This window comes from Bactrocera dorsalis, chromosome 4 (genome assembly GCF_023373825.1).
Source record: "Bactrocera dorsalis isolate Fly_Bdor chromosome 4, ASM2337382v1, whole genome shotgun sequence".
In the NCBI taxonomy this organism is placed as follows: Eukaryota; Metazoa; Arthropoda; class Insecta; order Diptera; family Tephritidae; genus Bactrocera; species Bactrocera dorsalis.
Genome location: NC_064306.1, coordinates 5812647 through 5831704, shown reverse-complemented (window position 1 = coordinate 5831704; position 19058 = coordinate 5812647). Strand labels below are relative to the sequence as shown.

The 19058-nt window shown below is 35.8% G+C and overlaps 1 protein-coding gene across 18 annotated transcripts in view; it reads left to right on the top strand.

Moving 5' to 3' along the window:
* LOC105232234 (kelch-like protein 28) overlaps positions 1-19058 on the top strand; it is a 39727-nt gene that overhangs the window by 3760 nt on the left and 16909 nt on the right. For 4 of the 18 annotated variants that reach the window (XM_049456375.1, XM_049456371.1, XM_049456373.1 and 1 more), the window contains exons 2-5: positions 11837-12007; positions 12079-12436; positions 12513-12893; positions 12967-13286. The exons of 1 other annotated variant lie outside the window; for it this stretch is intronic. In XM_049456375.1, the coding sequence (XP_049312332.1) occupies positions 11856-12007; positions 12079-12436; positions 12513-12893; positions 12967-13286 (1211 nt within the window). In that variant the 5' untranslated portion in view covers positions 11837-11855. Of the gene's footprint in view, positions 1-2655; positions 2841-2911; positions 3270-3857; positions 4239-4311; positions 4632-4937; positions 5146-5571; positions 5668-5726; positions 5985-11836; positions 12008-12078; positions 12437-12512; positions 12894-12966; positions 13287-19058 lie in introns of those variants that run through there. 13 more of the 18 variants (XM_049456372.1, XM_049456366.1, XM_049456374.1 and 10 more) reach the window with 11 other exon arrangements.

The following is a 19058-nucleotide window of genomic DNA, read 5'->3' as shown; positions in this document are numbered from 1 at the left end:
GTATGCCAGTACTAATGAGTACGCGGATATGATAGATAATACATTTTTAATAATTAATGTAACTATTTAAAATATATATATACATATATGGCAGCTCTCTCTCTTTCTCGATCTAAAGAGTTTCATTTAATTTCATTTTATTTCTGCTTAAGCTAAGTCATTCTAATGGAAGGCACACACGCAACAATTAGTTGGTTGATTGAGTTGGGCTAAAAATTGCCCTTGTCGCTACATACGACACAACTTTTAACACAATATTGAGATCAACTTCATTTTGAATATTCACTTCGTTGCTTAAACATGAGCTCGGAAGTTGTTGCTTTTCTTATTATAAATGAAATAAAATGGCGAAATCGTTTGAAATCGCACGACCAACCCAAACACTATCCAAATGACACAACCAACTCGACAAAATATCAAACAATTTTGATTTTCATCCAATCAGTTGGCACAACTCATACAACTGTCCCATATACGTAACAATCAGTTTTACAAATACAGATGAAATTGCTACAATAATTGTTGCGTGTATGCCTTCCATAAACTCTTTAAATCACTCAACACAGAGATAGAGACAGAGAAATATTATTATTACGAGAGCGCAAAGAGATCGCTTCCCTAAGTTATCGCTGTACTTAGTAGCTCGGATGTCGAAAAATGTTTTAGCTGCAGTATAGTGCGAATCAGAGATAAAGAGATGTCCAACTCCTCTCTCACTGGAAGTGAGTGAGCAATTGCTAAACGTCAAAACCTACTGAACTTTGACAGCTAATCGAGTTCAGTAGGTTTTGACGTTTAACAATTGGAAACGAGTGATGGCCAGATTGAAATCTTACCAAAAAAATATGTAAACGGAGAGATTTGTTGCACTTACAAAAAATGTAAAACAATGAAAATTAAATAAATTTATGAAATGTAAATGTATTTGATGAAACATTTTGTAATGTCAAGCATCATAGTATTATTTTCGATGGGAAATTATTAAAAACATTTATTGATTAAGAGCTAAAAAGCTTAAAACCTTTTATTGGGTATTGAAAAGTCAAAAGTCAGTTGTTTTAACATGCCATACAAAGATTTAATTAGATTCTCTAGGTATTAAATAACCACTAAATAGTAATTTTTATTCTTACTAAGTGTTGGGTGTTTTAATTTAAATGTCTAAAATTAGTATTTTGTCCAATCTGGCCATAATGGAAAATGTTATAAAAAACGCTTATTTTGAAACGCTCTCACACTGGAATAAGTTGGACATCCCTTTATTCCTGGTGCGAATAGCAAAGTGAACCAGTTCAGTTATCATCAATTGCTGCTGTGACGAGTGAGTTTACATTCACACCATATATGTACATCTACTAGATATCGGTATGTATTTACAAGAAAATAATAGAGATGTTGATAAGCATAAGTGTGAGTCATTTCGGTCATAGATAATTTGATATGAGTCTTTTTGGTTCGAGAGAGAGCTGTCAAAACTCGCATTTTTTATAACATTTGCCAATGATGCCACTGCTGAAAAATATTAGCTTGGGCATTTTATAAACAACTTTTGGGTATTTTGCAGTTTCCACATTACTACTGAGGTATGCAAATAGCGCATTACCGATATTATTTTTGGGTGCTCGGTTCCCCAGTAGGCCTATGTCACCCATATATATAAATAATTTTACGAACTACCGACATCTAATTTTACAAAACTTCAACAACGCGCTAATTTTCACTGTTCGTTTTAGCTTTTTCACTAACTGCTGATTGACGGGACTCTGATTGTGTTTTGTTGCCAGCTCAGTAAACAGATGAGGGTTCGCTGCCAGCTGACAAGCGAGAGAGCAAGAAAAGAGGTTCTAATCAATTTATCTATGATTTCGGTTATTGTTTCTACGCTTCAATGTAATAACGGGAATTACTCGTATACCAACGTTTTGAATAATTTTATAGATTATGAAAGTAACTAGAACAACAAAGAATATTTCTTATGCACTATGCACTACTATACTCGTAAAATTACTGCTTATTTACATACATATGTATGTAGTATATTAAATTTGATTTTTTGTCAATATGTTTATTAAAACGGCACATAGCGCACGGTGAATTTTTTTTTGAAAAAAGTAAATAAAGCAAAAACACTGAAATATTGGTATATTCAATATTCTACGATCACTGATAAGATTATCGATCTTATCTTATAGATTACTTATAGAACGTTATCAGAAAGAGAGTAACACCGTAACTCACATATTGAAATATGTAAACAAACCGAAACGATAGTTCGAAAACCTTCATATTATAAGTATGCGAATAGGGAAAGTATTGACTCAATTTTATCTAATCTCACCGCAATGGCGCATTATTATAAGGAAGGCTGTTGCCTGAAATTCAATCTTATATCTCACAGATTGACCGTTATTTTCAGTAAACGGTAAAAAAATGAGCCGTAAAAACTGGGCACTACGTATTCGGTATTTGAGAGTTTGCAAACTTGTAGTCCGATTTTGATTTTTATAAATTTTTTCCCTGATCTTTAAAAAATATATTTCATCGTCTCAAGGTCCAGTCATTTCAAAAATCTCTAGACATACGGCTACACTAAATAACTTGAAAGCAAAGATCGACTTCAATTTACTTATTTAAAGCATTTCATTCAATATTGCAATTTTTTTTATTACAAAAGGTCTTTAACTAATAATGGCTACGAGTTGTAGGCAAAGACCTGCTCTTCAGAGCGATTCCAGTGAGCAGAACCGCTTTATGGAGAAATTAATGGCGAAAATATTTAGGTTCTACGACGAGCAGTCTCTAACCGATGTGACATTTAAAGTTTCAAACCCAACGGCTCAGTAAGTATTATTTTGTCCTCAGCTTACATAATATTATATAGATTTATATATTTAATTTTTGAATTGCTCAGTGTACCCGCGCATCGTTTGATACTCGCAGCAGCGAGTCCTTACTTCGAGAACCTTTTCAAAGGCAATAAAGGCAATAAACCCATCATCGAGATAAATGATATCGATAGTGATATTTTTGAGCGTCTAATAACCTTTTGTTACACCGGCCAGGCACTGATTACCGTTACCAATGTTGGTGCCATGCTGAAGGCAGCAATCCGGTTACAATTGGACGATGCCATAACAAGGTGTGTGGAGTACCTTATGGCACATATAGATGAATACACATTACACGATGCTTATATGCTTGAGCGAGAAACGCGATGCGAAATTCTTAAAGAGAAAATCTTCGAATACGAAATACAGAATTTTATGGAGGTGAGTCTAAATCAGTGATGCCCAAACGCACACTACCAAACTGTGTGCTTGTGTTGGAGTATGAGAGAGCTTGCTGCTACACCCAAAAAAACTACAAAACTTTAGTATTAATTAATATAAAAAAAAATTGAAAGTGGTCCGACAACTTTTACAAAATTGTGAAATTATTGAAATTCCTTCTTAATTTTTTATCAATTACAAAAATAAAGACAATTCACGTGTCAAAAAGAAATTAAAATTCAAAAAGTTTTAAATATTGAATTTATGTTGAAGTTTTCACCTAAACGGCTGTATCAAATAACTAAAAATCAATATTTTCATGGTTTTGAACCAAAATTGTTAATCAGCGCGCACATACAAATTACATGCGTAGCAGTCAACAGTCGTTGATCAAGTGATTTTCAAATGCACATTAATTTTCCACAATGTATAGAGAGCGCTTGACTAATACGTGTGAGCGAATCTGTGAGAGAGCAATAAAGTCGGCCGCCCGCGGGCTAGGCAAAGCGCTTCACTGGTCTAAATATACCCGTGTGTCTTACAATAGCGATGTTTGTGTAATTGAAATTTTGTTTCTGATAATACCAGATCAGCCAAAGCGATGAGTTTCTGAGTTTTGACGTTGAAAAATTGCTACGTATTCTGGAATCTGACAATTTGAATATAACACATGAGGAAGATGCCTTCGATGCCATAAAACGCTGGTTCAATTACGACGTTCCTGCGCGTGAAAAACAATTGCCACTTTTAATAGCTTGTCTCCGGCTTACCCAATTCGATGCGGACTTTCTGTTGAGACACATACAGCCGTTACCTGGTTGTGAGCTGCTGGCCTTCAAGGCGATATCATGGATCAGTAAGCCGGAAGCACGAACAAAGATAAACATGCGATTTACGGAACCACGTGGGGTCAGTGCGGCAAATTGTAATGAAAAAACATTGCTGGTGGTTTGCTCAGAGGAAACGGAGGTATACAAACACTGTGGATTATATTCAAAAATGATAGTCTTAAATTAATATACGTACAATATTTTTGGAATAGATTAATCCCAAGGTGTTGCAATATAACAAAGCTGAGGGCAAGTGGCAAGAGTATGCGAGCATAAAATACGACCACTATGGTTGTAGAACCATTTTAAAGGATGATAATATATTGTTTATTGGTGGTAATAAAAATGGTGCACCATCCAACATCGTCCGCAGCTGGAATATACGGAGTAAGACATGGCAAAATTTGCCCGCCATGAAACAGGCAAGATGGAGACACTGTGTTGTAGAATTAGATGGTAAAATCTACGCGATTGGTGGTCGTGAGGGTAAAATCAACTTGACTGAGGATCGTGCTATGTCGTCGGTGGAAAGGTAAATACATATGTATAAATCTGTAATGAATTACCTGCCGATGGCGATCGTGAGCTTTAACAATTAAAGGCTGACTTTAAGTTTAATGGCACTTTAGACTAGATATTTAAAAAGAAGGGAATTCAATGAAATGTTATGATCTGATTGAATCAGATTTTAGAAAACTTCAACTCTTTTACATTGTCAACGACTTCTTTAGAATAATTCTAGGTTTTTATTAATAGACTACTCAGCGTTACGAAATGTGACTTTTGACGCTTCAGTTTAGAGATGTGCATTCTTTTAATAGCTTTTGTTTATTTCCAGATATACGACTTCCGATGGTTGGGAGTTCGTGAGCAGCTTGATTGTTGGACGATTTGACGTCAGTGCAGTGACTTTCAATGGAAAAATCTACACACTGGGCGGTTATGATACCGTTTTTAACAACTTAAAATCCGTCGAATGCTACAATCCGGATTTGAATACTTGGACTTTTTGCGCGGATATGACAGAGTGCCACTATTATCCAGGTGTAAGTTAGATTAAAAAACATTAATATTAGTAGAACTTAATGAACGTTCGTTATGATTTGTTAGAATGAGAAACAGTCGAAGAACGGTATATGAAGACTTTACTTAAGTGTTTAAATATTAACTTTCGACTCCTTGGATTTCTTTTACTATAAACGGATCTACGTAACCGGAATTCTTACCCTGTCTAGAGTTTTTAAATCTATTTGTGAATGAGATACTACCGCTGCAATAGAAGTCCATTTGATTTCACCGTTGCAAGCCTTCCCTAGAGTTTTCAATACCAGGAAAAGTAGCTCCGCTTCAATATAATATACCAAAATTGTCTAATTGAAAATAGTCACTGATTTATTTAGTCGCCCGCTTAGCTCTATTAAAACTAACAACAACTAAACATACAAAGTTTATTGCTACTTTTTATATTACAGACAGCTGCACATAATGGTCACATCTATGTTGTAGGCGATTGTTTTCGTAGCAGAGCTGTTGAACGTTACGATCCTCAGCAGGACACATGGTCTAAGGTATATTAAGTTGATTTTTGCTTGATCTCAAACTAAATATTCTTGAAAACATTTCACAGATTTGCTCTTTGGAAGTTGGCTTTGGTTGTAAAGCTTGCGTATCGCTAGATAATAAACTATGGACTATTGGTGGCACCTCTAAATCTGGTGATAAGTCATGTGTATCAGTCTATGACGAGGAAAATGACCGTTGGGGACAAAAGGGCTCATCACCGGAAACTGATATTCGTTCCTGTGTTGTTGTGCCTGTAGCCTTACTGACATCAAATGAATAACCAATATTAATAAAAAAAATTGGCCGCAATGTCGACTCATCAGATTTAGATATATCATATAGCAGGACGGGAATTATGAGTGACTTATAGAGTTTGGTTTTTGTTCGCCGAGAGAGGACTTTACTTCTCAATTGCCTACTCAGTCCGAAATAGCACCTGTTGTCAAGAGTAATCCTGCGTTAGATTTTCAGGCTAACATTGTTGGTGGTGTTTATGCTAGTTCCTAAATAGGCGAAATTATCTACAACTTCGAAGTTATGACAGTCAACAGTGACGTGAGAGTCAAGTCGCGAGTGCGACGACTGTTTGTTTGATGACAGGAGATATTTCGTCTTGCCCTCGTTCACTGCCAGACCCATTTGCTTTGCTTTCTTGTCCAGTCTGGGAAAAGCGGAAATAACGATATCAATATCATCGGCATACGCCAGCAGCTGTACACTCTTATAAAAGATTCTTCTCGATTAAGTTCTGCAGCCAAAAACTTGGCCTAGCCCCTAAATAACTAATATCAGGCTGACTTTAGTCTAAATGATTGGTTTCCCTGACTTTGGTTCTTGACAGTTGCAGGAGTATAAAATGTTCGGTTGCACCCGATTTTAGCACGTCCTTACTTGTTCGTTTTATTTTTGTGTGCACACTTCAACTGTCTTCGATTGGCGATTTCTTTGCTCTTTTGTCAAAAAATTTACATGTGAAAGCAACAACAATGTTATCAAGTTGAATTGAAGCAAGAGAGTATGCGGATAGCTCATTGAAGTGGTGTCAGAGAACAAAAAACAATGAGTAGGTGCATCGAATTTCGGTGCTGCTCGATTGGACGGCTAAGAGAGCTGAAAAACTTCAACTATATCACTATCAGAAATAAGTAAAAAACGACCGATTGCATATAGAGGATCGTTCACGAAACAAAAAAATGGAGGCAATTAAACAGAAAATAAAAATGTCAAGGCACATAGCCATAAAATCGAAGAAATTAAGAATGCCTATTCCGGAAATTGACTTTAACAACTGTTTCGAGGATTAGAAAAAATATTGGCGCAAGTGTATTTGGGGTCAGTAGGTACTACTTTAAGGGGGATGACATAGATTTTAAAGAATAAATTAAGAATTTTAAATTTACGAACAAAGTCTTATTATTTTTTACTCATGGTTGATTTATTTCAACACGAATTAAGTTATCTTTACTTTCGGTCACTAACTGAAGCATAAAGCGTTGTTTTAATTATTTGATCGTCTCCGGGGCACTTAAGCTAAGTCATGTAATACTCTTTAAATATCTCAACAAGGAGCCAGAGAAATATTATTAAGTTATCGCTGTACTTAGTAGCTTAGCTATACAAAAATGCTTTAGCTGCAGTATATATAGCGTGAGAAGCAACGCGAACGAGTTCAGTTTGTTCAAATTGTGCTTTGTGAACAGTGTACTTATATCAGTTGCACGCAATTCAAAGAAAAATTATACTATACTACAATATATATCCGTAAGTATTAACAAAAACATATCCAGTGTCACATAATTCGAACTCTTGAAGAACTTAAAGAATTCATTCTTCGTCAAAACGACGACGAGCGATTAAAATTGGTTTGAAAAGAAGTTTTTTTTTATTTTGTGAGTTTCATACAATTTTTTTTGTTTTCTTACCTAAATACGCACATACATGTACATATCTACATACACAAATGGTCAAAATCATAAGTACAAACGCCCGTGTAGCATTAAATGACTAATAAATTCTCTTTTGTTCATGTTGAAAGAGAAATAATACCATATTTAATTTCTTATAATAAAGATATTTGCAATAATAATTGAAATAGGGACTTAAATTTTTAGCAAATAATAAAAAGGACTAAAAAAACTGGCTGGACGAAATAATAAGATAACATCACGAATCTGTGAATGAAAAAATGTATTAAGTAGTTTGAGTTTTCTGTCTCCTATTTGATTTTTATTTGCTTCTTTCATCAGTATCTAGTATTTCCGCCGTTAGTTTCAATTCCTTTTGAGATTCGTTTTGGCATACTGGAGATAAGTTTCTGGCACGTATCAATTGAAATCTCATACCAGGTTTAAAAAACAAAAATCCCTAACTGATTCTTATTTTGGAACGATTGCTTCCCAATTCGTTGCTTTAGCTCCCCCCAAAGGTTTTCAATTGGATCCAAGTCGGGAGATTGCTATGGCCATAAGCCATAAGAGAACTCCGACCTGGGACCAATCTTTTACCAACCTCGAAGTATGCTTAGGATCATTATCCTGCTGAAATTTCCATATTAGTGTTTTCCAAGATGTCTTTATATTGCAACCTATTCACGCTGCTTGAAATACGATGAGTATTGGTTCTACACCATACCACGAATAGCAAGCCCAGACCATTGTTACTGCCACCGTGATTAACGGTTGTTTTTGTAGACTGTGAATGCTATTCTTTGCCTTTCGGATGACGCACATTCCGTCAGGCATCGTCTCCGAACAAATTAAATATTGTTTCGTCACTCCACAAGATATTGCGCCCACTTTTTCTCACCACTCTTGCCGGATCAATTTGCATGATTTTTAGCGAATTGTAATTTTATCTTTAATTTTTTTCTGCAATTATGGTATTTTTCTGGCTATCCTGCCAGGTAAATTAGCTCGATGTCGCCTTCGTCGAGCCATTCGGGACGATATTATGTCGCCAATATCGGCTGATATTATTCTCGAAGATATGAATGGGTTCTTTTTATCAACAGTGACGACGCGGTTGTCCGTTGTTGTTGAAGTCTTTTTTGGTCGACCGAGATTTTCCACATTCTTTTAACCCTTGGCATTGGGCACGAAATACAATGAACGGCCTAATGTTTTAGCGATATTCCTAAGACTTTTGCCTTCTTTTTCAAGGTTTAACACGATTTCCCTTTCCTCCCCAATGCAAACCTTTTTTCTACCCATTTATACAATTTTTTAGTTTTAATGCGAAACTATACAATCGAAAGAGCAAACCGTTAAAATAAACCGTCCGATTTGCTGAAAATCTTAAAATAATTAACCATGTACTTATTATTTTGACCACTTAGAAAAGGAAAATCAATTATCAATTGCCACGCTCACTTCAAAGAGGGGGTTCAGCATTTTCTTCTCACGGTAAAAGATACTACCATGATCGAATTTAATGAAATCAACCCGTAGTTGCATTCGTGGACTTCACCAAATATTCAAAATTCAATCATGACTTCAGCCTAAAGGAATGTACTTATTATTTTCAACATATTTATGTATGTGGTATGTGTATTTATTTTGGTCATGCAAAGCGTTGATAATATGCGGTCGCACTTATCCACTTCCAGAATTATGTGGATATGAAAACAAATGTGAAACAACAACTTACACATAAATTATATGTGATATGTACTTACACTCAATGTTTCATGTGAAATCTACGTTGACACGGATAACCAAATATACATACAGGCATAGAAATTTTATACATATTTGTATATACATACATATATTTCCATATGTACAAGAACTATGCAGAAGAATTAACACTACGAGAAGGGTACCGGAAACGCTCGTGTGATAAGCTCGTTTTAGTTTTTCAACAAATTGGATTGATTGTAGTCATTATTTACGAAATAAATTAGAAATTAAATGTAATCGAGTAAAAAAAGAATTTGGCACGTCTGACGAACCGCGCGGTGCTGCTGGTCGAAACGATGACATCATGCGAAACTTTTTGATTTACTCTCATTAAGATTAAGGAATTTTGAGCAGCTGTGCTCAAAGAAGAAGATATGCCAGCTTAAAGTAGCTGACAAAATCAGTGCGAAACGAAATTTGAAGAAACGACACAAATGATTTCTTGAAATACATGCAATTAAAGTTTTGTTTGCTGTTCTTTGCAAAAATGCGAGATATTTGCTCTTAAATCGTTAATCATGAATTCATGATATTTTATTATGAGTTATATTATGTCTTAGTTGATGCAGTTTTTTATTTAAAATATAGTTTTTGTTATGTTGTAAGAGTTTTGAAAAATGTTAGTTATTTATCTACATACATACATACGTATACAGTATTGCTTTATAATATGAAAACACGTATTTAGAGTTGTATGAAATGACCAAAAGTTATTTTTAAAATATCCAAGCAATTTTCTTTTCGACTGTTATAAAAAAATGTCAATTTTGACAGCTCAGTTCAGTTTTCCTTAATTTGTGCTCTGACGAGTGTGCTTACATTTGTATATATATACTTTACAAGAACTTGATTCCGATCGTTCAGTTTGTATGGCAGCTATACGCTATAACAATTTCAATACGCTGAACAATTTCTTCGGTGATTACTCTGTTGCCTGTCAAGATACCCCCTCCAATAGTTAGCAGGTATGAAAAAAATGAATGACCCAATTTATTACTTAAAAACGAACAACTCTGTCCACAATATGAAAACTTGATCTACAGATGTCGCCTTTAACTTTGGCATCGTTTTGTTGAATGCACGTTTACGCCAATTTAAAGTTTGAATATTGGATACTGCGATGGTAGCGCCATCCATCGGTCAAACATTTAAAATTAGCAATTAATTACAAATGAAAAATTAATTTAAAAAAACACTTTCCAGTGGACCAAATTGTAAATCTAAACCATTCTCAAATCTCCTTGAACATACACACAAAGTTTCATCAAAATCGGTCCATCCGTTTAGGAGCAGTTCAAATACAAACACGCGGTCAGAAGATTATATATACTATATGTATATCCGTATGTATTTACAAAAAATTATAATATTGGAGCTGTTAAAATGTCGAAAAGCATTAAGAATGGTATTCTTTTCGATTATTGCTTCTACACTTTATTGTAATAACGGGAATTACACCGACGTTTTGAATACGTCTTTGCGGTTTATGAAAGCTAGTAGAACAACAAAGAATATTTATTTTGCACATACATACATACATACTATGCATTCTGTGCCGAGACTTCATCGGGTCCGACGCAACAGTGGAGAGTGCTTAATAATTGAAGCGCTCAGTGTGTCTAATTTCCAATATTTTGTATATTGGTAAAGCCCCGCATTCGGCGTTTATTAACATTTTGTTACCTACCGCTTACATAAGATCGTTTCTAAGACGGTTGCATTTGAAGTGCAACATTTTTAAAAACACTAAATGCGATTTCTCTAAGTTTAACTAATTGTACGTACATACATACATACATATTTAAACTAGTATAACTGCAAGGAAGTGAAATGTGTCGAAATGGTATTTTCATTGCGCGGTTCGTGGGAATGGTAGTAAACTAGAATTCGATTCTACTTGAGTAACAAGTTTACTTGAAAAATAATCGATTTTTGAGACACGACCTTTATTTTCAGAAGTCGATCACGAATCGAGTCGGGGCTTTCTATTTTGCAGTTAAGTGACTAATTTTGAAGTTCACCATACGAGCACAACAAACCTCGCCAAAAAAATCTTCTATTAAATTGGATTTATTGTCAATTTATTTATTAAAACGACACCTAGGGCCTTGTGAATTTATTAAAAAAAAGGAGTATTGCTCTGACTTTACCCATATATAAAATAAGGGTCTATCATTATAAGGAAGATTTTTATCTGAAACTCAAAACTATGCTACAATATATCTCACAGATTGACCGATTTTTCAGCAAAAAGGCAAAAATAGAAACTAGGTATCACTTAATCGGTATCTGAGAGTTTGCAAACTTGTGGTCTGACTTGGATTTTTATACATTTTTTTCTGATTTTTAAAAAATATATTTCATCGTCTCAAGGTCCAGTCATTTCAAACATCTCTAGACATACGGCTACACTAAATAACTTGAAAGCAAAGATCGCGAGTTGAATTTACTTATTTAAAGCATTTCACTTAATATTGTAATTTTTTTATTACAAAAGGAAAATTCAGTAACTAATAATGGCCTCAAGTTCTACCCAAACACTTGCTCTTCAGACGGATTCCAGTGCGCTGAACTGCTTCAAGGAAAAATTAATGGCGAAAATATTTAGGTTCTACGACGAGCAGTCTCTAACCGATGTGACATTTAAAGTTTCAAACCCAACGGCTCAGTAAGTATTATTTTGTCCTCAGCTTACATAATATTATATAGATTTATATATTTAATTTTTGAATTGCTCAGTGTACCCGCGCATCGTTTGATACTCGCAGCAGCGAGTCCTTACTTCGAGAACCTTTTCAAAGGCAATAAAGGCAATAAACCCATCATCGAGATAAATGATATCGATAGTGATATTTTTGAGCGTCTAATAACCTTTTGTTACACCGGCCAGGCACTGATTACCGTTACCAATGTTGGTGCCATGCTGAAGGCAGCAATCCGGTTACAATTGGACGATGCCATAACAAGGTGTGTGGAGTACCTTATGGCACATATAGATGAATACACATTACACGATGCTTATATGCTTGAGCGAGAAACGCGATGCGAAATTCTTAAGCGGAAATTCATCGAATACGAAATAAAGAATTTTATGGAGGTGAGTCTAAACATACACGTAATGTCTCACAATAGCGGTACTTGTTTAATTGAAATTTTGTTTCTGATAATACCAGATCAGCCAAAGCGATGAGTTTCTGAATTTTGACGTTGAAAAATTGCAACGTATTCTGGAATCTGACAATTTGAATATAACACGTGAGGAAGTTGCCTTCGAGGCCATAAAACGCTGGTTCAATTACGATGTTGCTGCGCGTGAAAAACAACTGCCACTTTTAATAGCTTGTCTCCGGCTTACCCAATTCGATGCGGACTTTCTCTTGACACACATACAGCCGTTACCTGGTTGTGAGCTGCTGGCCTTCAAGGCGATATCATGGATCAGTAAGCCGGAAGCACGAACAAAGATAAACATGCGATTTACGGAACCACGTGGGGTCAGTGCGGCAAATTGTAATGAAAAAACATTGCTGGTGGTTTGCTCAGAGGAAACGGAGGTATACAAACACTGTGGATTATATTCAAAAATGATAGTCTTAAATTAATATACGTACAATATTTTTGGAATAGATTAATCCCAAGGTGTTGCAATATAACAAAGCTGAGGGCAAGTGGCAAGAGTATGCGAGCATAAAATACGACCACTATGGTTGTAGAACCATTTTAAAGGATGATAATATATTGTTTATTGGTGGTAATAAAAACGGTGCACCATCCAACATCGTCCGCAGCTGGAATATACGGAGTAAGACATGGCAAAATTTGCCCGCCATGAAACAGGCAAGATGGAGACACTGTGTTGTAGAATTAGATGGTAAAATCTACGCCATTGGTGGTCGTGAAGGTAAAATCAACTTGACTGAGGATCGTGCTATGTCGTCGGTGGAAAGGTAAATACATATGTATAAATCTGTAATGAATTACCTGACGATGGCGATCATGAGCTTTAACAATTAAAGGCTGACTTTAAGTTTAATGGCACTTTAGACTAGATATCTGTCACCGACTATCATTCTTCGTGTGTGCACGTAGTTATTTCTCTCTGTGACTTTCCTTTTTTGCTTGAGTTTAGCGTAGCTTCTGTGTTCGCCATTCTTATTTCAGTGAATTCAATTTATTTTTCGTTTCGTATTAAATAATATTTTGATTCAGTGAGTGACAAAGTGATACACAATGGCCCCTGGGCCCCCCTTTTTAGGGGATAACAGATTTGCCCCGCTTGCTGTTAGCCCCCAACCAAAAAGGAAAAAACCAACTAAAAACCAATTAAACGTTTTTCCCGAGTTGCCAAAAATACAAAAAGAAAACCCAAAATATTTGGTGATATCTTCACTTGAACCCAACAAACCCCTAACGAAATTCTCGTGTTTTGCAGTGCAAAAATCTCTACAAGTGATTTGCAAAGACATCGTGTCTATATCCGAATTACGTGACGGCAGCCTCCTGCTTCTAGTGAAAAACACCACGATCGCAAAAAAATTTCTTGATACCAAAAGATTAGCAGGCCTCTGTGATGTAGAAGTGAAATATCACACCAACCTAAACTCTACGAGAGGGACAATCTTTGCTCCATGCCTCAATGACATAGCCGAAGAAGAAATTATTGATAACTTAAGTGATCAAGGTGTGATCGCAGTTTTCAAATTTACCAAATTAATAAATAATAAACCCCAACCAACTGGTGTATGCCTGTTAACATTTGACCGCTACCACCTACCTAGCTCTGTTCAAGTCTCGTGGCATTCAGCACGTGTTAGGTTGTACATACCCAATCCAATGAGATGCAAAAAATGTCAAAAGCTTGGACATACAACCAAACGCTGCAATAATGCCTTCATTTGCGACACGTGTGGCCTCCCCCCGCACGACCCCGAAGTTTGCACACGTAAATACTGCGTTAATTGCGCAAATGATCACCCCTCCTCGTCAAATTCATGCCCTAAATACACCCAATCAAAAGAAATATTACGCATCAAAACCGAAAGAAAATGCACGATGCGCGATGCAATAAAATTTTATAACGAAAGTAATATAACACCTTTACCGACAACCTCTTCTAATTCATTTTCTACCATCCTCAAAGAAACATATGTACAGGAAAATAGTAAAGAAATAAATGTCAAGCAACCTGTCAAAACTCCAAAAATTACATATCCACAACAAAAAGCCGAATTACAATCATCAGTTCCTTCTACCTCCTCTTTCACTTCTAACTCAAACCCCACACACACGACCATAGAAAAAAACCGGTTTTAATGAACACTCACCTACCAACAACAATTCAAGCCTAAGATCACAAACAAGCCTCTCTCCGCACTCAAACTTCACACAAACGATCTCAGATAATAATTCACTAAAAACTTACTCAGCAACCAACAGGCACGAAAGCTCTTCTACTCAACCAAACACAACTTTAAACTCACCGACAGAAATTAATTTAACCCATTCTAACTTCTTTCCCTCCGAATTTCTCAATAACTCAATTCTACAATTAAACTCTTCATCAGCACCCAATACTGATATGACTAACTCAATAGAAAAAAACAAATAAATAAATAGCTTTAGCTCTTTCAGTTCTCACCAAAATTTTCTCCATTTTACAGTGGAATATCAAAGGCTATTACAATAATTACGATCACCTTCAAATTCTAATTAAAGAATATAACCCATCTTTGATATCTCTTGCAGAAACTCATGTAGCATTCAATAAATCCGCCCAGGCTCCTAAACAATATCACAGCTACTTTCACAACCTGCCTTCCAATACTAATAAAAAGCAAGGTATTGGTGTACTTATTAAAAAGTCAATCCCTCATAAACTTATTGCTGTCAATTCAGATATTTCCTCTATAGTAATCGAAGTAAATTTAAGCTATAAATTCACCATTATCTCAATGTACATTCCACCTCAGCAGCATTTCACTGCTAGAGATATTAATAACATTTTGAACAGTTACAATACGCCAATCATTCTTTTGGGAGATTTAAATGCTTGGAGCCCTATGTGGGGCTCACCCACCGTCAACAGAAGGGGCAAATACGTTGAAGACGTAATTTTATACAACAATCTAGTCGTTTTGAATGACGGTCAACCAACTCACTTATCCACGCATCAAACTCTTACCCATATCGATGTCATTGCCAGCTCTGCCTCATTGGCACCCAAACTTTCCAGCAAAACTCTTCAAGATCTCTATTGTAGCGACCACTTCCCTATTCTGACAACTTTTCCTCCACAACAACCTAACATTAAAACCTCCCCAAAACCGAAGTTCATTTTGGAAAGAGCTGACTGGCGAAAATACCAATATTTGGCGTCGCAGTTAAACCTACAACATCCAACCAGCATCAACATAAACAAAGAAGCCTCTTCTATCCAAAAATGTATACGCTCAGCTGCCCATTATGCCATCCCCCAAACCACTAGGCGCCCTGTTAGGAAAGTTGTCCCGTGGTGGAACCCAGATCTCCAAAATTTTAGAAATATTAAACAAAATGCTTGGGAAATGTTCAAGAGAAATCGGTCTACAGCTAATCTCATCAGTTACAAAAAAGCCAATGCCGCCTTTAGGAGAAATTTGAAAGAAGCTAAGCGCTCAAACTTTGAAAACTTAACTAATAATATAAACCCATCTAGTAATCCAAAACAAATTTGGTCCAGTATCAAAATGCTTGTAGGACCCTACACCCCATCCCAAATTAAACTTTTGGTGGAAAATGGCAACTCTATTTCTCACCCATTCGAAATTGCAAATCGTTTTGCCTCAAATTGGTCCCAATACTCCAGCGACACAAACTTTCACCAACGTTTCGTATCCGAAAAACTGAGATATTTTAACTCAACATACCATTGTAATCCATCTCCCACAGCAAAAACACTAGAATTCCCAATAACATACGATGAGCTTAATTCAACACTCACCTCAATGAAAGGTAAAACCCCTGGCTTTGACCGGATTTCTTACGACATGTTAAAAAATCTTCCAGTCGGACTTAAATCTAGGTTCTTGGACCTTTATAATAACATTTTCGATAAAGGTGTGTATCCACAAACTTGGAAAACGGTTACAGTAGTTCCTATTCTCAAGCCTAACAAGCCAAATATATCCATTTCAAGCTACAGACCCATATCCTTAATTCCCTGTATGGGAAAGGTGATCGAAAAAATTATTTCCAAACGCATTATGTGGCTCGCTCTAAAAAATAATCTAATCAGCCAACACCAAGTCGCCTTCAAAAATGGTCATAGTACCATGGATGCCCTTCTTTACTTCGATCATAACGCATCGATGGCACTATCTACGAAAAACCATATCTCAGTCTTAAGCCTAGACTTCGAAAAAGCTTTTGATCGAGTAGGAGCGCACGTAGTTTTAGAACAGCTAACTAAATGGAAGGTCGGAAAAAAAATTTTTAATTTCATTAAAGATTTTTTAACGAACCGTAGACTAAGAGCCAAAACTAACAACATATATTCTAAGATTTTTAATTTTACTAACGGCATCCCACAAGGATCGCCCCTTTCTGTAACGCTGTTTATTATAGCTTTCAATGCTATCAGTAACATTTTGAATAAGTATAATCATATTGATCATATAGTGTATGCTGATGATGTTCTTATATTTACTAAGATAAAAGATTTAAATATTGTAAAAAACCACTTTTCCGATATCCTCTCCGATATCTCAGACTGGTCTGAACTATCAGGAGCCCAATTATCATTCGAAAAGTGTAAGATATTCCACATGTGCAAAAAACTCAGTTGTAACAGTATAAGTTTTAGTTTCAATAATACAATTATTGAAACTGTCGATAGACTTAAAATACTTGGTGTATTCTTTGATAAAAAACACACTTTTAAAGTGCACTGTAACTATATTAGAAACTGTTTAATTTCTCGTCTGAGTATTGTAAAGTATCTATCATCCAAACATAGTTTAATTCATAGTACCACCCTCGTAAACATCACTAAATCTATTATATTATCAAAAATTGACTACGGTCTTCCAGTTTACGGTAATTGTGCCAAAAGTAAGATCAAGCTTATATCTGGTCCCTATCATATGGCCATTCGCAGAAGTCTTCGTGCATTTCCGACGTCACCTACAAGTTCATTGCTAACGGAAGCCGGTGTTCCTTCAATCGAGGAGAGGGTGTTACAAAATTACATCCGACTTTTTCCTAAACTGCTAAACTGTAAGAACAAAATTTTGTACGAAACTATAAAAAAGGCGGTCAACTACAAACGCAGTTTCAGCATCAAATCGGGGATAATGAGATGTTTGAATCTAGCAAAAGAAATTGATCTCACTACTCGCCTTCAATTAGCTACAAACAGAGCATCGCCGCCATGGCTCCTGAGTAAATCTTCGTTTGTTACAAACCTCATGCAGTACCCGAGGAGCTCAACTAACGCATCTACTTACCACCAACTTTTCTATGAAGCAACTCGTCCTCTTGTATCAAGTTCGTGGACATGTTTATATACAGATGGCTCAAAAACGGAACATGCAACAGCTTTTGCAGTGGTAAAAGAAGACGGTTCTACCATATATTCCGGTTTACTTCACCCCTGCAGCTCAGTATTCTCTGCAGAAGCGTCAGCAATTCTTGAAGCAGTGTCATATGCAGTAAAAAGCAACCACAAATACCTAATTTGTACAGATAGCAAGTCGGTAGTCTCAGCCATTCAAAATGTAAATAATCGCAACATAATTATTTCAACTACAAGAGACCTGTTAATCAAAAAGGAGCACAAAATTAAAATAATGTGGGTACCAGGCCACGTCGGATTACCTGGCAACGAAGAAGCAGATGCCAGAGCCAGACTAGCCACAAAAGAACCTCTACACTTATACCCTTATTTAGATAAGTCGGACATACTCCGCTTAGGTCTAGATTTCATCAAAGTAATGAAAGGCACATTACAACCTCCGAATCACTATTACGCGACCATCAACCCAGCAGGTGTTAAACCAACCTTTCCTATTACATGCTCATACCACGATGCCCAAACTTTCACCCGTCTTCGCATCGGACACACAGCTTTGACACACGAACACCTCCTCAAGGGTAGGAATCCACCACCATGCTTCCTATGCAATGCAAACGCTACATCAGTGGATCACATTTTGCTAAGCTGCCCTGCACTTGCTGCACACAGACTCACCACTTTTGGCACAATAGATCCAAAACAATTACTAAAAAATACCAATGCTGCTAACATAAGACTTATAAATCAATTTTTATTAAAATGTAAAATTAAACACCTTATATAATTTAAATAGCAACATGTACGAGTATACTTCACACTAATTCAATTATCACTATTAAGTATAAATAATTTTAAAAATAACTATATTGTAAAGAATTAGGTTAGCCGAAAGCCTCAGTAGCTAGTGCTTCTTTCCAATAAAAATGTAAAATAATAATTGTATTACTATTTTACATCTAATAAATAAAATAAAATAAAATAGACTAGATATTTAACAAGGAGAGAATTCAATGAAATGTTATGATCTGATTGAATCAGATTTTAGAAAACTTCAACTCTTTTACATTGTCAACGACTTGTTTAAAATAATTCTAGGTTTTTATTAATAGACTGCTCAGCGTGACGAAATGTGACTTTTGACGCTTCAGTTTAGAGATGTGCATTCTTT